This window comes from Halichoeres trimaculatus, unplaced genomic scaffold (genome assembly GCF_033239565.1).
Source record: "Halichoeres trimaculatus isolate MK-OKI-2021-1 unplaced genomic scaffold, fHalTri1.1 fHalTri1_scaffold_21, whole genome shotgun sequence".
NCBI lineage: Eukaryota > Metazoa > Chordata > Actinopteri > Labriformes > Labridae > Halichoeres > Halichoeres trimaculatus.
The window spans coordinates 953,055-971,181 of record NW_027437199.1 but is presented as its reverse complement, the minus strand read 5'-3'; the positions used below and the strand labels follow the sequence as shown (position 1 = coordinate 971,181).

The window sequence follows — 18,127 nt, the reverse complement described above, 5'->3', positions numbered from 1 at the left end:
GGCTAACCTCAAGTTTTACAGCCCTGGGAAGATAACTACATCTACAAAAAGACTAATCTGGAAGAAAATACTGATTTTAATTCTGTGTGGATGGATTCATTTAACTGACATTGATAAACATGCCTGATATGTGTCAGGAAATGAGCAAACTACGAAAAATGATGAGTTGAGCAACATAATGATTTTTTTAAAAATCAAAATCCAGTATTCTTTCAAAAATTTTGCTAATGTTTAATATCTGAATACTTTGTGATGCTTCAACAAAATGTTTAAAATTCAAAACAAATTTCTAAATTTCTGCAAATTCAATAAATGTTATCAAATAAAAAAAAAAATCGATTTTTAAAAAAAGTTTTGCAATAAAATTTGTAAATAAAATTTGCATTTGTTTACGTTTCAAGATTTTTTTTGAGAGATTTTTGTGATTTTAATTTTATTTCCACTTTTCTTAAAATTTCATTTCTTAATTTTTTCTCTTTTTTAATTTTTTTCACATTTTTGACTTTTTATTTTATTTTTTTCAAATTTATTTTATTCTTTGCTTTTTTTAAATACATTTTTTAAAAACACATAAAATATTTTTTTTTCAATTTTTCAAAATTTCAGGAATACATTTTTTTTCATTTTTTTCTCCAAATTTGGAAATTCTAATGCCATTAAAAAAAAAAACATAACATACATTTTCCCCATTTTTTAAATTTCAGGAATACATTTTTTTTTCTTTTTTTTCAAATTTGGAAATTTTGATGCCCTTTAAAAAAATCTATACATTTTTTTCACTTTTTAAACTTTCAGGGATATAATTTTTTCATGTTTTTTTTTCAAATTTTGAAATTTCTTTTTTTTTTTTTTACAAATGTTTTACAAATTGTTGAACTCTGTAATTATTTTCAAATAAAAAAAAGTTATTCATTTAGACTTCATGGGTACAATTGCATAAATAATAAAAAAAAACTCCTTATGTTGGGAATAATCTAAAAGATTACAACTGTGTATAGAATCATATACACCTTTCAGTCTTTTCTGTGAAGATAAAGTAGATTTTGCGTCTCCTGAATGACTTTAATCCAGGTGAGCTGAGGAAAATGTCTCCTATGAAAGTAAAGGTTGTCGACCTCTGTTCTTAAAGTTTTCTCTTCCATAAATAAATTCATCATCTCTGAAGCGACAGACTGTGTGTTTCTCTCTTACCGCGAGGATGGCAGCGATGGGGATGGCAGCGTTCATGAAAACTGCACACAGAGAAAGAAAGATCAGATCACACGCTGACGCTGTGGAGGAAGTCAGACAGTCACAGGTTTGGTTTTGGTCTCACTGGACAGAGAGGTGTAGACGGCGAAGGTCCTGAGGCTGTGCAGCTCTTTGCCCCTGGTCTCCTCCACGCTGTCACAGAAGATGTTCTCCCAGGCGTACAGCTTCAGCAGCTTGATGCCCTTCAGGATCTCCGTGGTCTTCTTCAGCCGGTCCGTCGAGTGTTCCTGGAGGAAAGGATTCAAACCATGAGAGGAAACATCAACCAGCATCACGAACCACGGCGTCTCAGAGCGCTGCTCACCAACGAGCACTTCTGTGTGTCTGCCAGCTTCGTAGCTATCAGGTACTGAACCGGAGCCAGCAGGATGATGACAGCCGCTCCCACCAAGGCGCTGGGGCCCAGCAGGTAGTAGAGCAGGATCACCCCCATCACGATCTGCAGAGGAAAGGAGGTTAAAGATCACAGCATGAGATTTAACAGGATAAAGACTCACCAGGACACGCTCAGATCACCTGCACAGGCATGGCCCACAGGTTGGGGCACAGGAAGAGGAACCACATCAGCTGGTTGGTCTCGATCGCTACCAGGTTGTTGATCTGCCCCAGAGTCATCTCCCCCATGGACATGTTGGAGGTGGACAGGCGCAGGATTTTGTTGTAAATCATGGCCTGAAAAGAAAATGATGATTAAAGTTTTTCATTTCTATTATCAACTCTAAAAAAAAGAATCTCAAACATGAAAGTTACAAAACTATACAGATCTAAACTATACAGGAAAATTTCCCATCATTAAAACATTTACACAGAAAAACATTCGTGCTACTGAAATTTTTTAGCAGTCAACGAAAAAAATACATTCTTAAAAAGCCTGAAAGTAAAATCAAAATTCAGACTTTTTTTCCCCAGAGGTTGTGAGATGAGAGTCAAAATTTGGAAAAAAAAAAACTGAAAAGTCTCAATCTCATTTTTTTTTAATTCTGAGAAATACAAAGAATTTCAGGTTTAAAGTTATAATTTTGATTAAAAAATGAATATATTAACTAAATTTAATCTCAGATTTCTCTGGAAAAGTTATAAGTCTGGGATTTAATTAAAAATTGTGACTTTAATCTCAAAATCCTAAAAGCCACATACCAACTCTGTCTCTTTTTGTGAATTTAAACCAGAATTCTGAAAAAAAGCAAAAAATCCAACTTTTATTTCAGATTTTGAAAGTCAGATCTTTATGAAAACTGAATTCTGAGGAAAGAAAGTCACAATTACTGGATTAAAGTTAAAATTGTAGGGCATACTGATTTTTTTTTCCCTCATATTTAGAGATGAATAAATCAAAGTCCCAGTAACAAAGTCAGACTTTTAAGAAAAAATATAAATTTCAGAAAGTAAGTGAAACCTCAGAAGAGAGGAAAGTTTTTGCTTCTGAAAAGAGAAGTCAGAATTCTGGGATTGAAGTTAAAATTTGAAGGAAAAAAAAAGAGAATTATATTTCAAATTAAGTCTCAAACTTTTATAAAGCATGTTAGAGTCTGAAACGAAACAACGACCAAAAACGTAACAAAAAAAATTACAAAACCCAAAATGTAACAGCTGACTGAACGTGTAAAAACATTTTGCCCAAAAGACACGTTGACACAATGATTAAAAAAAACAGTGGTTCTAGTCAGAACTTTAGAAGAAATCCAGTTTCTGATTGTCATCCCAGATTTCTGAGAAAAAAGCAAAAACTCTGTCTCCCCTCCTCAGAATCCTAAACCCTGGGCTCAGGTGATGGGTCTGTTGCTCGGCAGGTTTCCTGAGAAACACCTGTCTGTGTCTGACTAAGTTCACTTTGATCCAAACCGTCTTCAGAGACGTCAAACACAGAATCCTCCTCAGACCAACACCTCAGAGGAGAAACAAAACGTCTGGCCTGGAGTTTCTGCTATGTTTCACTCACCAGCAGCGCTCCCCGCATGTTGATCCCCGTTTCTATGGTGACGTAGTACGAGGCCTGCAGGAAGGTCCTCTGGAGCACCAGAGCCAGGAAGAGGAGCACGGCCAGGACGGAGGTGTTCTGCAGGAGCTCCGTGGAGGACATGAAGTACACGTCGAAGGCTATCGTCTACACACACACACACACACACACACACACACACACACACACACACACACACACACACACACACACACACACACACACACACACACACACACAAACATGAAGCTTTAATGAGATGTTCCACTCCTTAAAGTGTCAAACAGTGAAAGTGATGCCTCTGATCCACATCTTGTAAAATTGTGACAGAAGCAGCAGCTGATAACTTTCCCCTGAAAGTGAAAATAGAGACCTGGTGAAAAAAAATTAAATAAATAAACAAAGATCTGGTAAAAAAATAACAATTAAACAAAGATCTGGTAAAAAAAAAAATCAAAATAAAGATCTGCTAAAAAAAAAAAAAAGATCGGGTAAAAAAAAAATAAACAAAGATCTGGTAGAAAAAATAAAATTACAAAAGATCTGGTAAAAAAATAAATAAATAAACAAAGATCTGGTAAAAAAATAAAACAAACAAAGATCTGGTAAAAAAAAATAAAATTAAAAAAGATCTGGTAAAAAATAAAATAAACAAAGATCTGGTTAAAAAAAAGTAAAATAAACAATGTTATGGTAAAAAAATAAAATAAAATAAAGATCTGGTAAAAATAAAATAAAGATCTGGTAAAAAAAAATACATAAACAAAGATCTGGTAAAAAAAAATAATAAAAATAAACAAAGATCTGGCAAAGGATCTCAGGGGGACTTCTTGGCTTTTGCAGGCTGCCTCAAGTGGACACTTTGGGAACTGCAGTTTTTGCACTTGTGCAGCAGTTTCTGAGCCAAACCTACACCCTGTGCACTAATCTGTCATAATATACTCTGAAAAATTACCTCCAAATACAAAAACAAACTTATCTGTTTGCTTATTTACTCCATGCGTAATTAATTAGTTTCTAAATTGCTTAACGAGGAAGTTGTGTGTATATATTTGAAGTATAAATACACACACTCCTGGAAGAATTTGACCCTGACATCCACTCCGATCACCATGAATGAACGTGCAGTGATTTTTACTCATGCCTATTAATAAGACTGGATGAAATCACCAAACACACACACTAAAAGCTGCGTCTGATGCTCAGCAGACCTCTGCGTATTAAAGTGACGGAGTGTGAGGTGAGTGGGAGATTTTCCACGTCAGTCAGAAATGCAGCGCTGCTCCGCTCTGTATCTCTGCTGCCCGTTACACACACTTTAACAAGCAGGCACAGAGCCGTTAACAGCTCATGGTGAACACTAACCAGAGCGGCGTGCAGCCAAACGGACTGCATGAAAATACACATCTGTCAGTGCAGCAGCACCTGCTCTGCTTCTCCACCCAGCTCCACCAACATCAAGAGCTTCAGGAGGAGGCAGCGCGGATTTTTTTTTTTTTTTTTTTTTGTGATTATTTTTTTTGTAATTATCTATTTTAATTATCTTGATAATTTTTATTTTATTTATTTTTTAAATCAAAGATAAAATATATAACTGAAAGACTTTTTATTGACTGTTTATTGTCAATTTGTTGTTAATTATTCATGATACGCATGTATTTTCTTTTTTAATCAAAGTTTAAAAAATAATTATAATTGTTAATTTTCAATATCTAATGTTTTTATGTCCACTGTGTTTACTGCCAATTTACAGCACACAAAAATAAATACATATTTATTTATTTATTAAGAGGTCTATTCTTTTCACAGCGTGGTTCATCACCTGTTTTGGGCTCATTCCCTCAGAGCTGGTCACTTATTTCTACTCAGATCTGGCAACACAGCCTGGAGGAGGCTACACAGTCTCCACAGTTAGCCTGGAAGTGATTGCTGAAGTAAAATGTAAATTTTACACTTTAAAATTCAGGATTACATCTTTTCCTGTCTTTTTAAACGTTGGTGGTTTCTGACCACTGATTGGACAAGACAACATTAAATTTAACAACGTGAATTTTCAGACCTTTGAAAACGCGCTGACTGATCCTGAAAACCATCAGCAGACTAATTTCTAACTTCTGGTGTAAACCCACCCCCTCTTGAGCTGAGTTGGTCTTGTTCTTGTCCATGTTCTCCACGAAGCCGAAGATGCAGAGCGGCCCGGCGAAGCCCAGGAGGTCGGCCAGGTAACGGAAAGTGCTGCTGAGGAGGATGGGTCGACCGAACGCTCGGTACATGGAGCGCCAGATGGATGGACTGCGATCCGGATCCTCGGCCGTCTATGGAGACAGACACAGAGTGAGCAGAACCACCTGGACCGTTAAATCTGAGTCTGATCCGGCTCTGCGCCCACCCTCTGGTCCTCGTAGGCGTCTTTGAGGCGGAGGTAGTTGGTGAGGGCCCTCATGGCGATGGGCAGCTTTCCGATCTTCTTCAGCTCGATGGGCCTTTTGTGAGCTCCCATGATGAGAGGATTCATCCACCAATACGTCGCCTAAAACACGCCAAGAGTTACGTTAAAGTGCTGCCCCCTGCTGGTGATAAATAATAAATCTGACGGTCAGAGGAGGAGCGCTGGCGTCACCTTAGACAGCAGGTTGACAAAAGGCTGCAGGAATCGAACCCCCAGATCCTGTAGATCCTCAGGTGGTTTCACTTTCTGAGGGTTAGCGAAGAACACGTATCTCTACAGGAAGAGAAAAGGACAAAATGATCAAACTCTCCAAACATAGATCAACATAGATCAAACACGTGGGTGAAACACGAGCGCCGACCCTGACTCTGATGACGTTGACCTCCACCGCCATCAGCAGCCCATACAGGATCACCAACATGGCCGTGATGCAGAACCTCAGGTGCTGCAGTCCCACGTGGTTATCCACGAACTTCCACAGCTTGATGGTCTTGGTGATGAACGCCAGGACCCAGTAGATGAAGAGGACTGTGTGGGAACACAAGAGGTTCAGTTTCTGGATCAGGATTCACTGCTGGGTGCTGGTCTCACGCTGTGACGGATCCACAAAGAAAGAATCTAAATCTGGCTTCAGTTGGACGTTGAATAAAGATGGAGTCCTCCCAGATCTTAGTGGTTCAAGTCCAACAGCGGGAGTTTACCTCCATCACTGATGAATCCTTCTCTCCCTTCATACCTGACTGATCAGACATCTGAAGAGTTTCTCAGCTCGTTTCTCTTGCAGTAACTTTTCTTAAAACTCAAACTTTTTGTGCAGCCTCCTCACTGTTTTGGATCTGAGGTTGCACAATATGGCAGCATTCACTCACCGGACACTTTATCAGGCACATCTGTCCAACTGCTCATTACCGCAAATATCTAATCAGCCAATCACTTGGCAGAAACTCAACTCATTACGTCAGAAAGGTGATTAATGGGACTTTGAACCTGGCCTGGTTGTTGGTCTGAGTATTTCAGAAACTGCTGATCTACTGGGATTTTAACCCACAACCATCTCTAGGGTTTACAGAGAATGGTCCCAAACAGAGAAAATATCCAGTGAGCAGCAGTTCTGTGGGACAAAATGCCTTGTTGATGCCAGAGGTCAGAGGAGAATGGACAGACTGGTTGGAGCTGATAGAAAGGCAACAGTAACTCAAATAACCACTGGTTACAACCGAGGTCTGCAGAAGAGCATCTCTGAACACACAACACGTCCAACCTTGAGGCAGATGGGCTACAGCAGCAGAAGACCACACCGGGTGACCCTCCTGTCAGCTAAGAACAGGAAACTGAGGCTACAATTCACACAGCAACACCAAAACTGGACAATAGAAGATTGGAGAAACGTTGCCTGGCCTGATGAGTCTGGATTTCTGCTCCACATTCAGATGGTAGGGTCAGAATTTGGCCTCAACAACATGAAAGCATGGATCCATCCTGCCTTGTATCAACGGTTCAGGCTGCTGCTGCTGGTGTAATGGTGTGGGGGAGATTTTCTTGGCTCACTTTGGGCCCCTTAGTACCAACATGAGCATGGTTTAAAGTCAGCAGAAAAAAAAGAAAAAGAAAGAGAAAAAGGAAAAAAAAGAGAAAAAAAGAAAAACAAGGGGGGACAAAAGAAAAAAAGAAAGAAAACAAGGAAAAGAAAGGGGGGAAAAAGAAAAAAAAGGAAAAAAGAAAAAAGAAAAAGAAAGAAAAAAGGGAAAAAAGAAGAAAAAAGTGAAAAAAGAAAAAAAGGAGAAAAAACAAGGGGGGACAAAAAAACAAAAGAGAAAAAAGAAAAAAGACAAAAGAAAAAAAAAGAGACAAAAGAAAAAAAGAGAAAAAAGAGAAAAAAGAGAAAAGAAAAAAGAAAGAAAAATAAAGAAAAAAGAAAGAAAAAGGGGAAAAAAGAAAAAAGAAAAAAAGAAGAAAGAAAAAAGGGAAAAAAGAAAAAAAAAGAAAAAAAGGAAAAAAAAAAGAAAAAAGGAAAAAAGAAAAAAGAAAAAAAAAGAGCAAAAAAAAAAAGAAAAAAAAAATCCACAGCCTCCCTGAGTGTTGTTGCTGACCATGTCCATCCCTTTATGAGCACAGTGTACCCATCTTCTGATGGCTACTTCCAGCAGGATAACGCTCCATGTCATAAAGCTGGAATCATCTCAGACTGCTTTCTTCAACATGACAATGAGTTCCCTGGACTCAAATGTCCTCCACAGTCCCCAGATCTCAATCCAATAGAGCACCTTTGGGATGTGGTGGAACGGGAGATTCTCATCATGGATGTTCAGACCACAAATCTGCAGCAACTGTGTGATGCTATCATGTCAATATGGACCAAACTCTCTGAGGAACGTTTCCAGGACCTTGTTGAAGCTATAACACCAAGATTAAGGCAGGTCTGAAGGCAAAAGGGGTCCAACCCGGGACTAGCAAGGTCTACCTGATAAAGTGGCCGGTGAGTGTATGTTGGTAGATCTTCAAACTGGAAGGTGGTATTCGCAGGGATTTTACCTGATCAGCCACGGCAGGTTTGAAGTTTTGGAAAAGACTATCACTGATTTGAGTTTTTTTTTCTTTTAACCTTTAAATGTTTCTTACGGTGGCCTGTAGGTGTCAGCCAATTTGCAAACCCAACAACAAAAATGCCAAAGCCACAAGACAACGGAAGTTAAGAGGACAGTTATCCAAACAGACAGAAAAGTTGTGAAAGTGAGTAAATGATTGTTGTCTTTTCTACCTTCAGCTGTGATAAATGTAGCGTTAATGCTTTGTTATTGATTCATAAAGCTAAATATAATATGATATAATTTTTAGAAGATTTATTTATCATAAATGAAGTAAAAAAAAGACAATCATTGACTTACTTTTGCAACTTTTCTGTGTCTGTTGGGATAACTGACCTCTTTAACTTCTGTTGTGTTGTGTTGTGGTGTTTGCATTCGTATTGTAGTTTTTGCCTTTCTGAAAAAAGAAGGAATCTCCAAAAAGAAACATGGCGTTGAGCCGTACCCAGCAGCAGCTTCGGGAAGTTGGACGTCTCTATGTTGTGGTAGTAAACCACCGACGTCGTCGCTGCGATGAAACCCATGAAGGCCGGCACGAAGAGATGCAGGTGGTTGGTTCTCATCTCCCTGCAGCCAGAGGCAAACAAACACGTGACCAACACAGAGCGTTATGGATGAATATGGATGAAACGTGACGTCTCTTTGAGGTCTCACTTGTTGGATACGATGCCCTCTGCAAACTCGCAGATGTGGACGAACAGCAGCAGGAAGGTGAGGATCCATCTCAGGTTGTGGCCCGGGAAATGGAGCCAGGTGTTGTGATGGATCTGGACTTTGGAGCTCTGGCTGCCCCAACCTGACGAACACACACACACAGAAACACACACACAGAAACACACACACAGAGTAACTCAGTGAATCGATCCTGTTTGTGCTGACTGTCACTTTTTGTTTCTGCTCTTAACCAAATGGAGCTCGGCCAGTTCAGAGGCTCCGGGGAAAGAAAGCAGGAAAAACTAAAACCAGGAAGCATCAATTAGTGAGTCCTCAGGGAGCGGACTGAGGGCTTCTGGTCAGAACTATTCCCATAAACTACTGTACACACACCAACACACACACACCAACACACACACACTGAGTTTATCTATTCTCTACAGAGTAACTCAGCGTATTATATCAACACTTTCTGACTTTACATCAGGTTTTTTAAGACGTCAGTGTTGATCACAGACTGTATTAAACAACAAATGACATCCCAGCTCCCAAAAAGTGAAGTCAGAACAATCAGAGCTCCCCCTACTGGCTGGCTGCAGTAAAGGTTACACAGCTTGTTTAATCAGGGTTAACAGATAGGACAAAGGTCAAACCAGGAAATCAGAACACACTCTGAATAACTCTGAGTTCATGCCTCCACTGTCAGAAATCACATCAGCCTGGAGTTAAAGCAGTTTTAATAAAAAGGAAAGAAAAGAATCAAGCTTTAATGATATTTTAGTTTTTATCTGCTTTTCACACAGTTTTATTTTCAGTCTGAATCCACAGAAACAGCCGATGTGTGGCCTCAGGATCGTTGAACTAATCCCATCTTAACTGCTCCTCAAAGCTGCTTAATGTTCACACTGCCGACAAGGAAGTGTCTGAAAAGTGTGTGTTTGTGTGTGTGAGTGTGATTATTTGTGTGTGTCCATGGGATGCAGAGAGAGTAGGGGGTCGATGTCTCCAGCACATCTGCTGCGTCCTCCAGATGACACAGAGTCACTGTGGAGGAGCAGATGATGGTCACACGGCTCAGTGGGAAACACTTTCCCTCTCTGGCTCCGACCCACAGATCTGCTTTTCTGCTGCGGACGGCTCGCCTGATTGTGAGAGGTCACCCGATCAAAAAACACGTTTCCTAGTCAGAACTTGTAGTTGGTTTTGATTAGTTCTCCCTTAATGCACAGTGTCACATTTCTGCAAGTGTGATCCAGCTAACTATAGATACTTTTTACTATGAAATAAACTGTTTTTGGCAAGCAATTTACAGTTTTTACTGTGCACTTTTTTCACTGTGCACAAAGCAATTTTGCTGTTCAACACTGGGGTTAAATACTTTTGTTGTGCAATAATATATATATATATATGTATATATATATATATATATATATATATATATATATATATATATATATATATATATATATATATATATATATATATGTATATATATATATATATGTATATATATTGACAATAAAATATATTATTATAGTGACTAATGGTCTGTTATTAATTTGATATTTTTTGGGCTTTTGACTTAAAAAATATCAGAAAATGAAACAACAAAAAACATACATTTTAAAATGATTCAAACATAAAATAGAATAAAGTTAAAAAAAAGAAGTAAATTAAACAAAATTGTAAAAGAACATTAATAATAATAATAAAATAAAATAATACTAAAAGTATTATTAGAAAAAAAACAAAAAAAATAGAAATAATAGAAAAAACAGAAATTAAAAATAATTCCAAAAACAAAAAATTGAAAGAAGTAAATAAGATAGAATAAAATTGATCAAAATTGTAAAATAATAAAATAAAATAAAATAATAATAATAATAATAATAATAATAATAATAATAATAATAATAATAATAATAATAATAATAAACAAAATAAAATATTACTGAAGTTTATTATTTAAAAAAATCATACAATGAAATAAAAAAAATATTTTAATTTAAAAAAGATAAAAAGATAAAAAATACAAAACATAAATAAAAAAAATAAAATAAAAAAAAGACAAAAAAAGATAAAGAAAATTCAAATCTGAAAGTTCAAGAGAAATATCACTAGGATGTAAAAGTGTGAGTTCAAAAAGTGTCTCTACAGTTTATCCTGTTGATCTATATCATTAAGAACTATCACAAAAAAGACACCCCTGATAACCTTAACTCCAGGTCACACTTAACTCATTCATGAACACTGGATAAATCTCACTGCAGCTTCTAACAGACATGGGTTAAGAGGATTAAACCGATAAATAAGCGTTTGATCCAAACAATAGTCTGGGATTTTATGGTTTCACTGAAATAATAAAAGCATGATAGCTGTTACTGATCCAGGACTCTGAACTGTCAAATCACAGAGCTGCATGCATGAAAAAATTAAAATGTCAACCCTCTGATTCTTCATGACGCCCCGGAGGCCACAGCAGGCCTAAAGGTGACCCTGCTCCCATGTTTAAGAGACAACGCCGCGCTGCATGTATCAAACAATGAGCGTCTGACTCTGCTCCACTAATCCTGACAGGATTATTTCTGTCCTGGCAGCAGCAGCCATTTCTGAGACTCTCCAGCTGAAAAGGTGAAACTTTAAGAGGATAAAGCAGGAAACACGTAAAACACCTGTCAGAGAAACAGAGGGACATGAAACCTGTAACACCACAAACTTTGGTTCCCTTCAGAAAGTGTCTGAGGAATGTTTGATGTGTGAGTGTTTGAGGTTAGAGGGAATAAAAGTGGGTAAATAGGTCACTGATTTTCACATGTTGCTTTCATGTCACACAGAGAAAAACACGTCTGCAAAGATCCTTTCTCAGTCCTCTGATTCTGTGACCTGGTCTGAAGTGGCTCCACCTACCGATGAAGAGGATGGGGAAGGTGATGAAGAGCAGGAAGACGTGGGGAACCAGGTTAAGAGCGTCCACGAAGCAGCCATTGTTGAGCACGCCCTTCCCCACGTTGTAGGCACTGGTTTTGTTTTCACTGCCACAGAACGACAAGGCCATGCCACCGTCCGACCTCCAGCCAATCTGCCACAGCGAGAAACACGCTCTTTAAAAACTACACACCAGATAAAAGACATTCGTTTGACTCCACGTGTTACAGAATGTGGGATTTTTCCACCCTGTCACATGACCCGCCTCGTCTTGACCTCTGCAGACCCGCTCAGAGAGTTTTGCAGCATGTCACACGTTTTACTGCGCACACACAGACGCAGGCCGGTGTCAGAGCGGTGAGCTATTTCAGGGACAGCGTCCAGCTGCATGCTCTCTGGCTTATGGTGCATTAATGTTAAATGAGTCGACTAATTATGTGTCAACAAAAGATTTTATGAGGCCGAGCCTGGCTGTACATTTATTGATCATTTACAGCTAAAAGTTAATATTAGCTCTGAGCTTTGAGCCTGAAGTGAGAAGCTTAAAACAAAGAGTCCATGTGCTTTTGAAGCCGTCTATGATTTTTGTTTTGGAAAAAGTTTAACACACTCTTCAGCTCCTGATGTTCCAGGATAAAATACTTCAGAGTGGTGTCTCTGTCTCAACAAAACCATCTTTGGAAACTCATCATTTTTCTCATTTTAAAGCTCCTCCTTTTTTTACATGTCCCTCAAGTTTTAGCTTTAGTTTTAGTGAGCAATACATGTTTCATCCACATGAAAGAAAAAAAATCAGCTAACAACCCTTTGTCCACAGGGGGGCACCAAATTTGCATAAGCAGAAATATCCACGCAGGAGCTTTAACAGTGATCAGGTTTAGTCTTTTTATTTCGTTTTTGATTTGTTTCTATCTTTACCAACTTTTACTCTCAGTCACCTGTTAATTTTTTTTTTTTCAACATTCTTCTTTGTTGAATTTTTGGCACAAAGTTACCAGAAATATACCATTCGTTACAATGAATGCGTGCATTTTGGCATTGTAAAATCATAACATTATGAAAAATAAAGGTATGCGTATTTACAAACATACTTAATCGTAGACATATACGTATACCCCCCCCCCCCCCCCCCCAAAAAAAGGCCATATCCGCATAAAGTTAAAAAAAAACCAAAAAATTAATTATAAAAAAGGGACAGAAAATAATTCAATAAAATCATAAAATATTTAAAATATTTAGAAAAAAGGAAAAGAAAATAATAAGCTATACACACATACATACACATACAAAGTAATAGTAATATTAATAATAACTAGAAAATAAATGAATTATAAAATACCGTTATAAGAATTAGAAGAGTTAAGTGAAACAATTACAGTTAAAAAAAAATAAAAATAAATAATAATAATAATAATTTAAAAAAATAACTTAAATAAAATAAATAAGTCAACTGTGAAATTATGATGCTTGAATTTACTGACTGAGCGTTTGTATCTTAAAGCTCCTGTGTTTGTGATTTAGTCAGTGGTTTTAAACATCAAAATAAAAATAAAGAAACACTTCCTCTTATTACCAAAGCTCTTTTTTTCCCTTTTTTAGGTCCTAAACAGACATTTGTTTCAGTTTCAGTCTGTTCAACAACAGGAGCTTTACACTTCAAAGAAATTAAATCAAACTACTCTAAAGACGTTAAATCGACTGAAAATGAAGTATAACATTTAAATAATTTCTACCTGCTGTTTTTTTTTTTTTTTCTTAACCTTACCTTAGAAAAAAATCATGTATATATATTAAAACCACAAACAACAGCAGCCATATTTGTTGTTGCCACAAAGAGGAAGTTTTGGCGCCTCATAGTGGAGAAACTGTCACTTTTTTCGACCCAAACTTCATGTTTCAACTTTTCTTTTCTCATATTTTCCTCTCTTGTTTTAAGAAAACCCAAAAGTCCACAAAAAATCTATTTTCCTACAAGACAAAAATATGAAAAACATCATTTCTGTGTTTCTATAACGGACAGAAATGCCTGTGAGGGCTCCTCTATCTGAACGTCACTGTGACTGAAGCTGCTGAACAGCAGAAACAGTTGCTCCAATGTAAAAACATGAAATGAATTTTGAGGTTTGAGGCATTTTTACAAGATAAACTGAGCAGGTGATTTCCTATTAAGAGCAAAAGTATCATTTTAAATGTAAAGTACCCACTTCATGCCACCAACACCTGCTTTTAACCACAAACATTAAACAGACCAAACTGAACACCGCCTGTCTCTGAGGAGGATCACTGAGTTACTGTAAGCAGCCGGAAAGTTTTCATGGTGACAGTAAATGAAGACTGGTCACATGGCTCAATAAGAAAGAGATAAAACACTGAAGTTTGTACTTACCTCAGAGAAAAGAGTCGTCCTCACTGACACCAACTCATTCCTGGAGTCTGGGTTTGTACAAAGAAAGAAAACAGACGGAGAAAGAGAAAGAAGAGGGAAGAAACAGAGTTGGAGCGAAAAAAGTTGATTATTTTTAGAACCGCAAGAGCATCAGCTGCTCCGCATACTGCTGCCTATCCCTGCCAGGAGGGGTCAAGACTCAACAGACGTGACACACAGCTTCCTGTAGTTCCTTTCAGAATAAAATACAAAACCTGGACAATACCTTGACCAAGCCATATAAAGTCACAATAATGTTTTTTTTTTTTCCAGTCACAATATTGTTCAAATTTTCAAACAGTACAACAGTCAAAAAAAACATGTACACAGACATAACTAAGAGGAATAAAGTCAACCTTTCCAAAACAATAAATAAATTAAAAAAATAAAAATTAAAAAGACGGCAAAATTATAACCATAACCAATTCAACTTTTTTTTTGGTTAAGTAGTTTGAAAACAGACACTGTTGACCAAAGTGCTGTACAGAGAATTAAATGATTAAAATAAAATAAACCAAAATAAGATAAAATAAAATACATGGCTAACAAAAGACAAAAGAAACACTTAATGTGAAATACAAAAAAATAACAAAAGTGAAAAACAACTTAAATCATACAATATAATCAAAACACCATTTAAAGGCTTTTAAAAAGCAATCAAATAAAATGATTAAATAAATAAAATAAATACAATTAGGGATATCTGTGTGTTAAAAGCCAGAGGCAAGAGGTGAAAACAGGAGACAACTTAAAAAAAAAAAAAAAAAAAAAGGAAAAAAAGAAGAAATAATAAATTAAGCCACTGACATAAATCTTTTAATTAGTTTTTTTTTCTTTAGGAAAAAAAAGTTTTTAAAAAAATTAGGTCTTTATCTTTTTAACATTTATTTTATTTTATTTTATTTTTATTTATTTTATTAAATTTAATTTAAACTCATCTTATTTCAATTTGATGATTTTTTTTGTTTTCCTTTAACTCATTTAATTATTTTACACTTTTTTATATATATTTCTTAATAGTATATCCTAGACATTATCATATTGATTTTACTGCACTGATTTTATGGAGTTTTTTTTTTAAGTCTTACACGACTCTTTTCACATATTGATGTTATGTCTTGTCTCTTTCCTTTTGCACTTATTAGCGCTTGAAGGTGTGATTTAAATAAAGATAAGTGTGAGTTCATTAAATTTAAGATTGTAAGACCAATTTTTGCTGCCCTGCTAAACACATTGTGACATTAATTCTAAAAACTGCTGACCTTGAAGCAAAGTAGAGTCACAAATCCAAACCATGTGTACCAATACTGATCAACTGATAAACCATAATAACAGGGTCCTTATGAATTATAAATGCAGGAATATTTAATCATTTCCCACTATGTGAGTTCATTGCTCTATAATAATGACAGCTTTTAAATGAATAAAAATAATAATTAAAAACATTTTATTGTGAAGGGCACCAGTTCTTGACTTTCTCTTCAGATGTTTGTAATTTTAGCACGCTTCACGCCGGGTTCCTCCTATCAGATTTCAAAACTTGAACCAGTTTAGAGGTGGGTAGGGGGTTTATGATGGTCCTCCTCATCAGCCAAGAGACATGTCAGTAACACACTTTAACATACAACTGGTGTAATGTTTCCTCATTAGATTATAACTCAGACAAAAGGAGCATTTTATCATCGAAAGATGCCGTTTTTGTTGCTTGATTGGCACATTTTCCAAACATGGCAGGCCATCACAGGTGTAGAGATTTATTTTAAATTGAATGAATACATTTTTAAATGTTGAATGAATGTGAATCACCGAGAAATGAACAAGTCTTAGGGCATTTTCATTTCTCTGTTAGATTATTAATATTTCAGAAAGTTACTCAGAGCTTGTAAATCTTTAAAAGCCTCAAATCTAGAAGAGAAAAAATTCAGTCCTAAAATTTTGACCTGACTCCAAAGAAACACAAGAACAGCCGTGAAATACAGGTCATGATATTTTGCACAATGTGCATAAAAACAATTCTTTCTATTTCTTTCTTTCATCTGGTTTGTTCTGCATAGTGTAGCTGCTCTAAACCTCCATGAATGTGACGCTTCAGAGGATGCAGCATTCATGCACATAAAACCCACACACTGTACAAGAGCACAGTGCCACAGTTTCATGTTTTGCATGAGAAAGCAAGGAGGGAGAAAGACCTTGGCTCCTGTCAGTGAGGCGAACACAAACCCTGCTCGCCTCGACTGGATTGACAGAAATACATGTAAGCTGCAGAAATCAGAGCAAGACCACATTTCCTGTGCGATGTTTACATGAGAAGCGATAATAATCCTATGGTGTATCTTAAAAATATCGTGCAAGACAAGCTACAATGAGTTGCTGTCACGTGCGGACCAAACCTCATTGTGAAATCACTCAATTCATGTTTTCTTCGAATATCGGGAAATATAAACAAAATATCAATGTCATTAAATATGTTTATTTTAATCAATAAGGCAAACTCTTGTGTTCGGCTTCAGTAGTAAGTTTGTAGAACTTAGAATTGTAAAGAAAAACTTTTGACACTTCAAACTGTCCCGTGCGCTACTCTCTCAGCTCCATTCACAAACTGAACACGAATCCGCGCGCAGCAGCGTGTATCATAATCACTGTCCTGCCAACTTTTTACGTTTTATCGGGATCACAACAACGCCGAATTAAGCACAAGCCCTTTATTGAGTGACATAGCTAATAACACCACGACCCTCATCAACATACTTTTGGTACGAGGCGAAAGACGTTAAATTGGAGGAAATATCAACGAGGTCTGGTGGAAGCCCAATTTAACAGCACGATCCCTGTAAACCTGGATAGTGCTACACCACGTTGGAAAATACAGTGTGTGAATGACAGAAGGACGAACAAGGATTGCTTCCCAAACACTGCACACTTACCCGGTCTCTGACGCAGGTTTTTGGTCTCCCACTAGGGTCTCAGCGTCCTTTCCCGGATCTTAAACGACGCGTCAGACGTCCCCTGGTACTGTGGTTCACTCTGAAGGCACAGGGGACAGGAGATGCCGATGCATCCTTTACTGTCGCCTCGGCTTAGATCTGCTGTTATGGCGCTCCCACGCACTAACCCACGGACACCCACTCAGATATGGTGGCTCGCTTTTTACAGTGATATTTCTCATAATGCATGACGACGTCGTGGGCAAATGTAGGTCAAATTAAAGCCGAATCAGCAGAACGGAGCTGATTCTCCTGCCTGATATTAAAGATCACATTTTAAGCTGCACATATTGTGAAAGCGACATTTAATACATCAGTGGGTCCAGCCTCACCGGGGTCAGGTGAGGTCCGGGTCTCTGACGGATGTTTGATGTTAGGAGCAACAAAATAAAAGCTTTGACAGACACATTTAGACAAAACAGATTAAAACATATGAGATATAATCAGAGATTGATTGTAAATATCTGTTTAACACCTCAACTGATCAAAAATACCTTAACATAAATTACAAAGCTACAAAAATGAGGATGTCCAAATTTTATCAATGGCCCAGTAACAAAAATCAATCACAAAGGAAATCTTTTTCCTTTTCTTCTCCCTCCACCTGATTTAAAATGACACATTCCTTTACTACACACCTCAGGTAGAGGGCGCTGTTTCCTCCAAAGCAGGAAATAGATTTATGCAGAAAAGAGTGAAACTAACTCAAAAAAGGCCTCAGTGTTTCCTGCTTGGAAAATATGAGAATGTGTTATTGATTTGAAAATATTGAATAATCAGAGTGTTTTGGAGTGTTTATAGGATCTTCTTTCTTTCTGTCTTTTCTTTTTTTTTTTTTAAATAAAGTTTTCTTTATAAAATTTATTTTTGAAAGTTTTTTTTCCACAAATAAAGTAT

The 18,127-nt window shown here is 36.9% G+C and overlaps 1 protein-coding gene across 5 annotated transcripts in view; it reads right to left on the bottom strand.

Annotated features, from left to right (window-relative positions):
* The window catches only part of abcc9 (ATP-binding cassette, sub-family C (CFTR/MRP), member 9), a 54,030-nt gene extending 36,541 nt beyond the window's left edge, over nt 1–17,489 (bottom strand). For all 5 annotated transcript variants that reach the window (XR_012600095.1, XR_012600096.1, XM_074697946.1 and 2 more), the window contains exons 1-14: nt 17,171–17,489; nt 14,208–14,254; nt 11,804–11,975; nt 8,897–9,038; nt 8,688–8,809; nt 6,019–6,185; nt 5,829–5,930; nt 5,598–5,738; nt 5,338–5,523; nt 3,191–3,355; nt 1,768–1,923; nt 1,556–1,690; nt 1,316–1,478; nt 1,192–1,232 (exon numbers count right to left, since the gene is read on the bottom strand). Coding sequence is in view for 3 of the 5 variants with exons in the window: in XM_074697946.1 (XP_074554047.1) it covers nt 1,192–1,232; nt 1,316–1,478; nt 1,556–1,690; nt 1,768–1,923; nt 3,191–3,355; nt 5,338–5,523; nt 5,598–5,738; nt 5,829–5,930; nt 6,019–6,185; nt 8,688–8,809; nt 8,897–9,038; nt 11,804–11,951 (1,668 nt within the window). In the remaining 2 variants the exon portion in view is untranslated. The remainder of the gene's footprint in view (nt 1–1,191; nt 1,233–1,315; nt 1,479–1,555; nt 1,691–1,767; nt 1,924–3,190; nt 3,356–5,337; nt 5,524–5,597; nt 5,739–5,828; nt 5,931–6,018; nt 6,186–8,687; nt 8,810–8,896; nt 9,039–11,803; nt 11,976–14,207; nt 14,255–17,170) is intronic.
* Between the last annotated feature and the right edge of the window lie 638 nt (nt 17,490–18,127).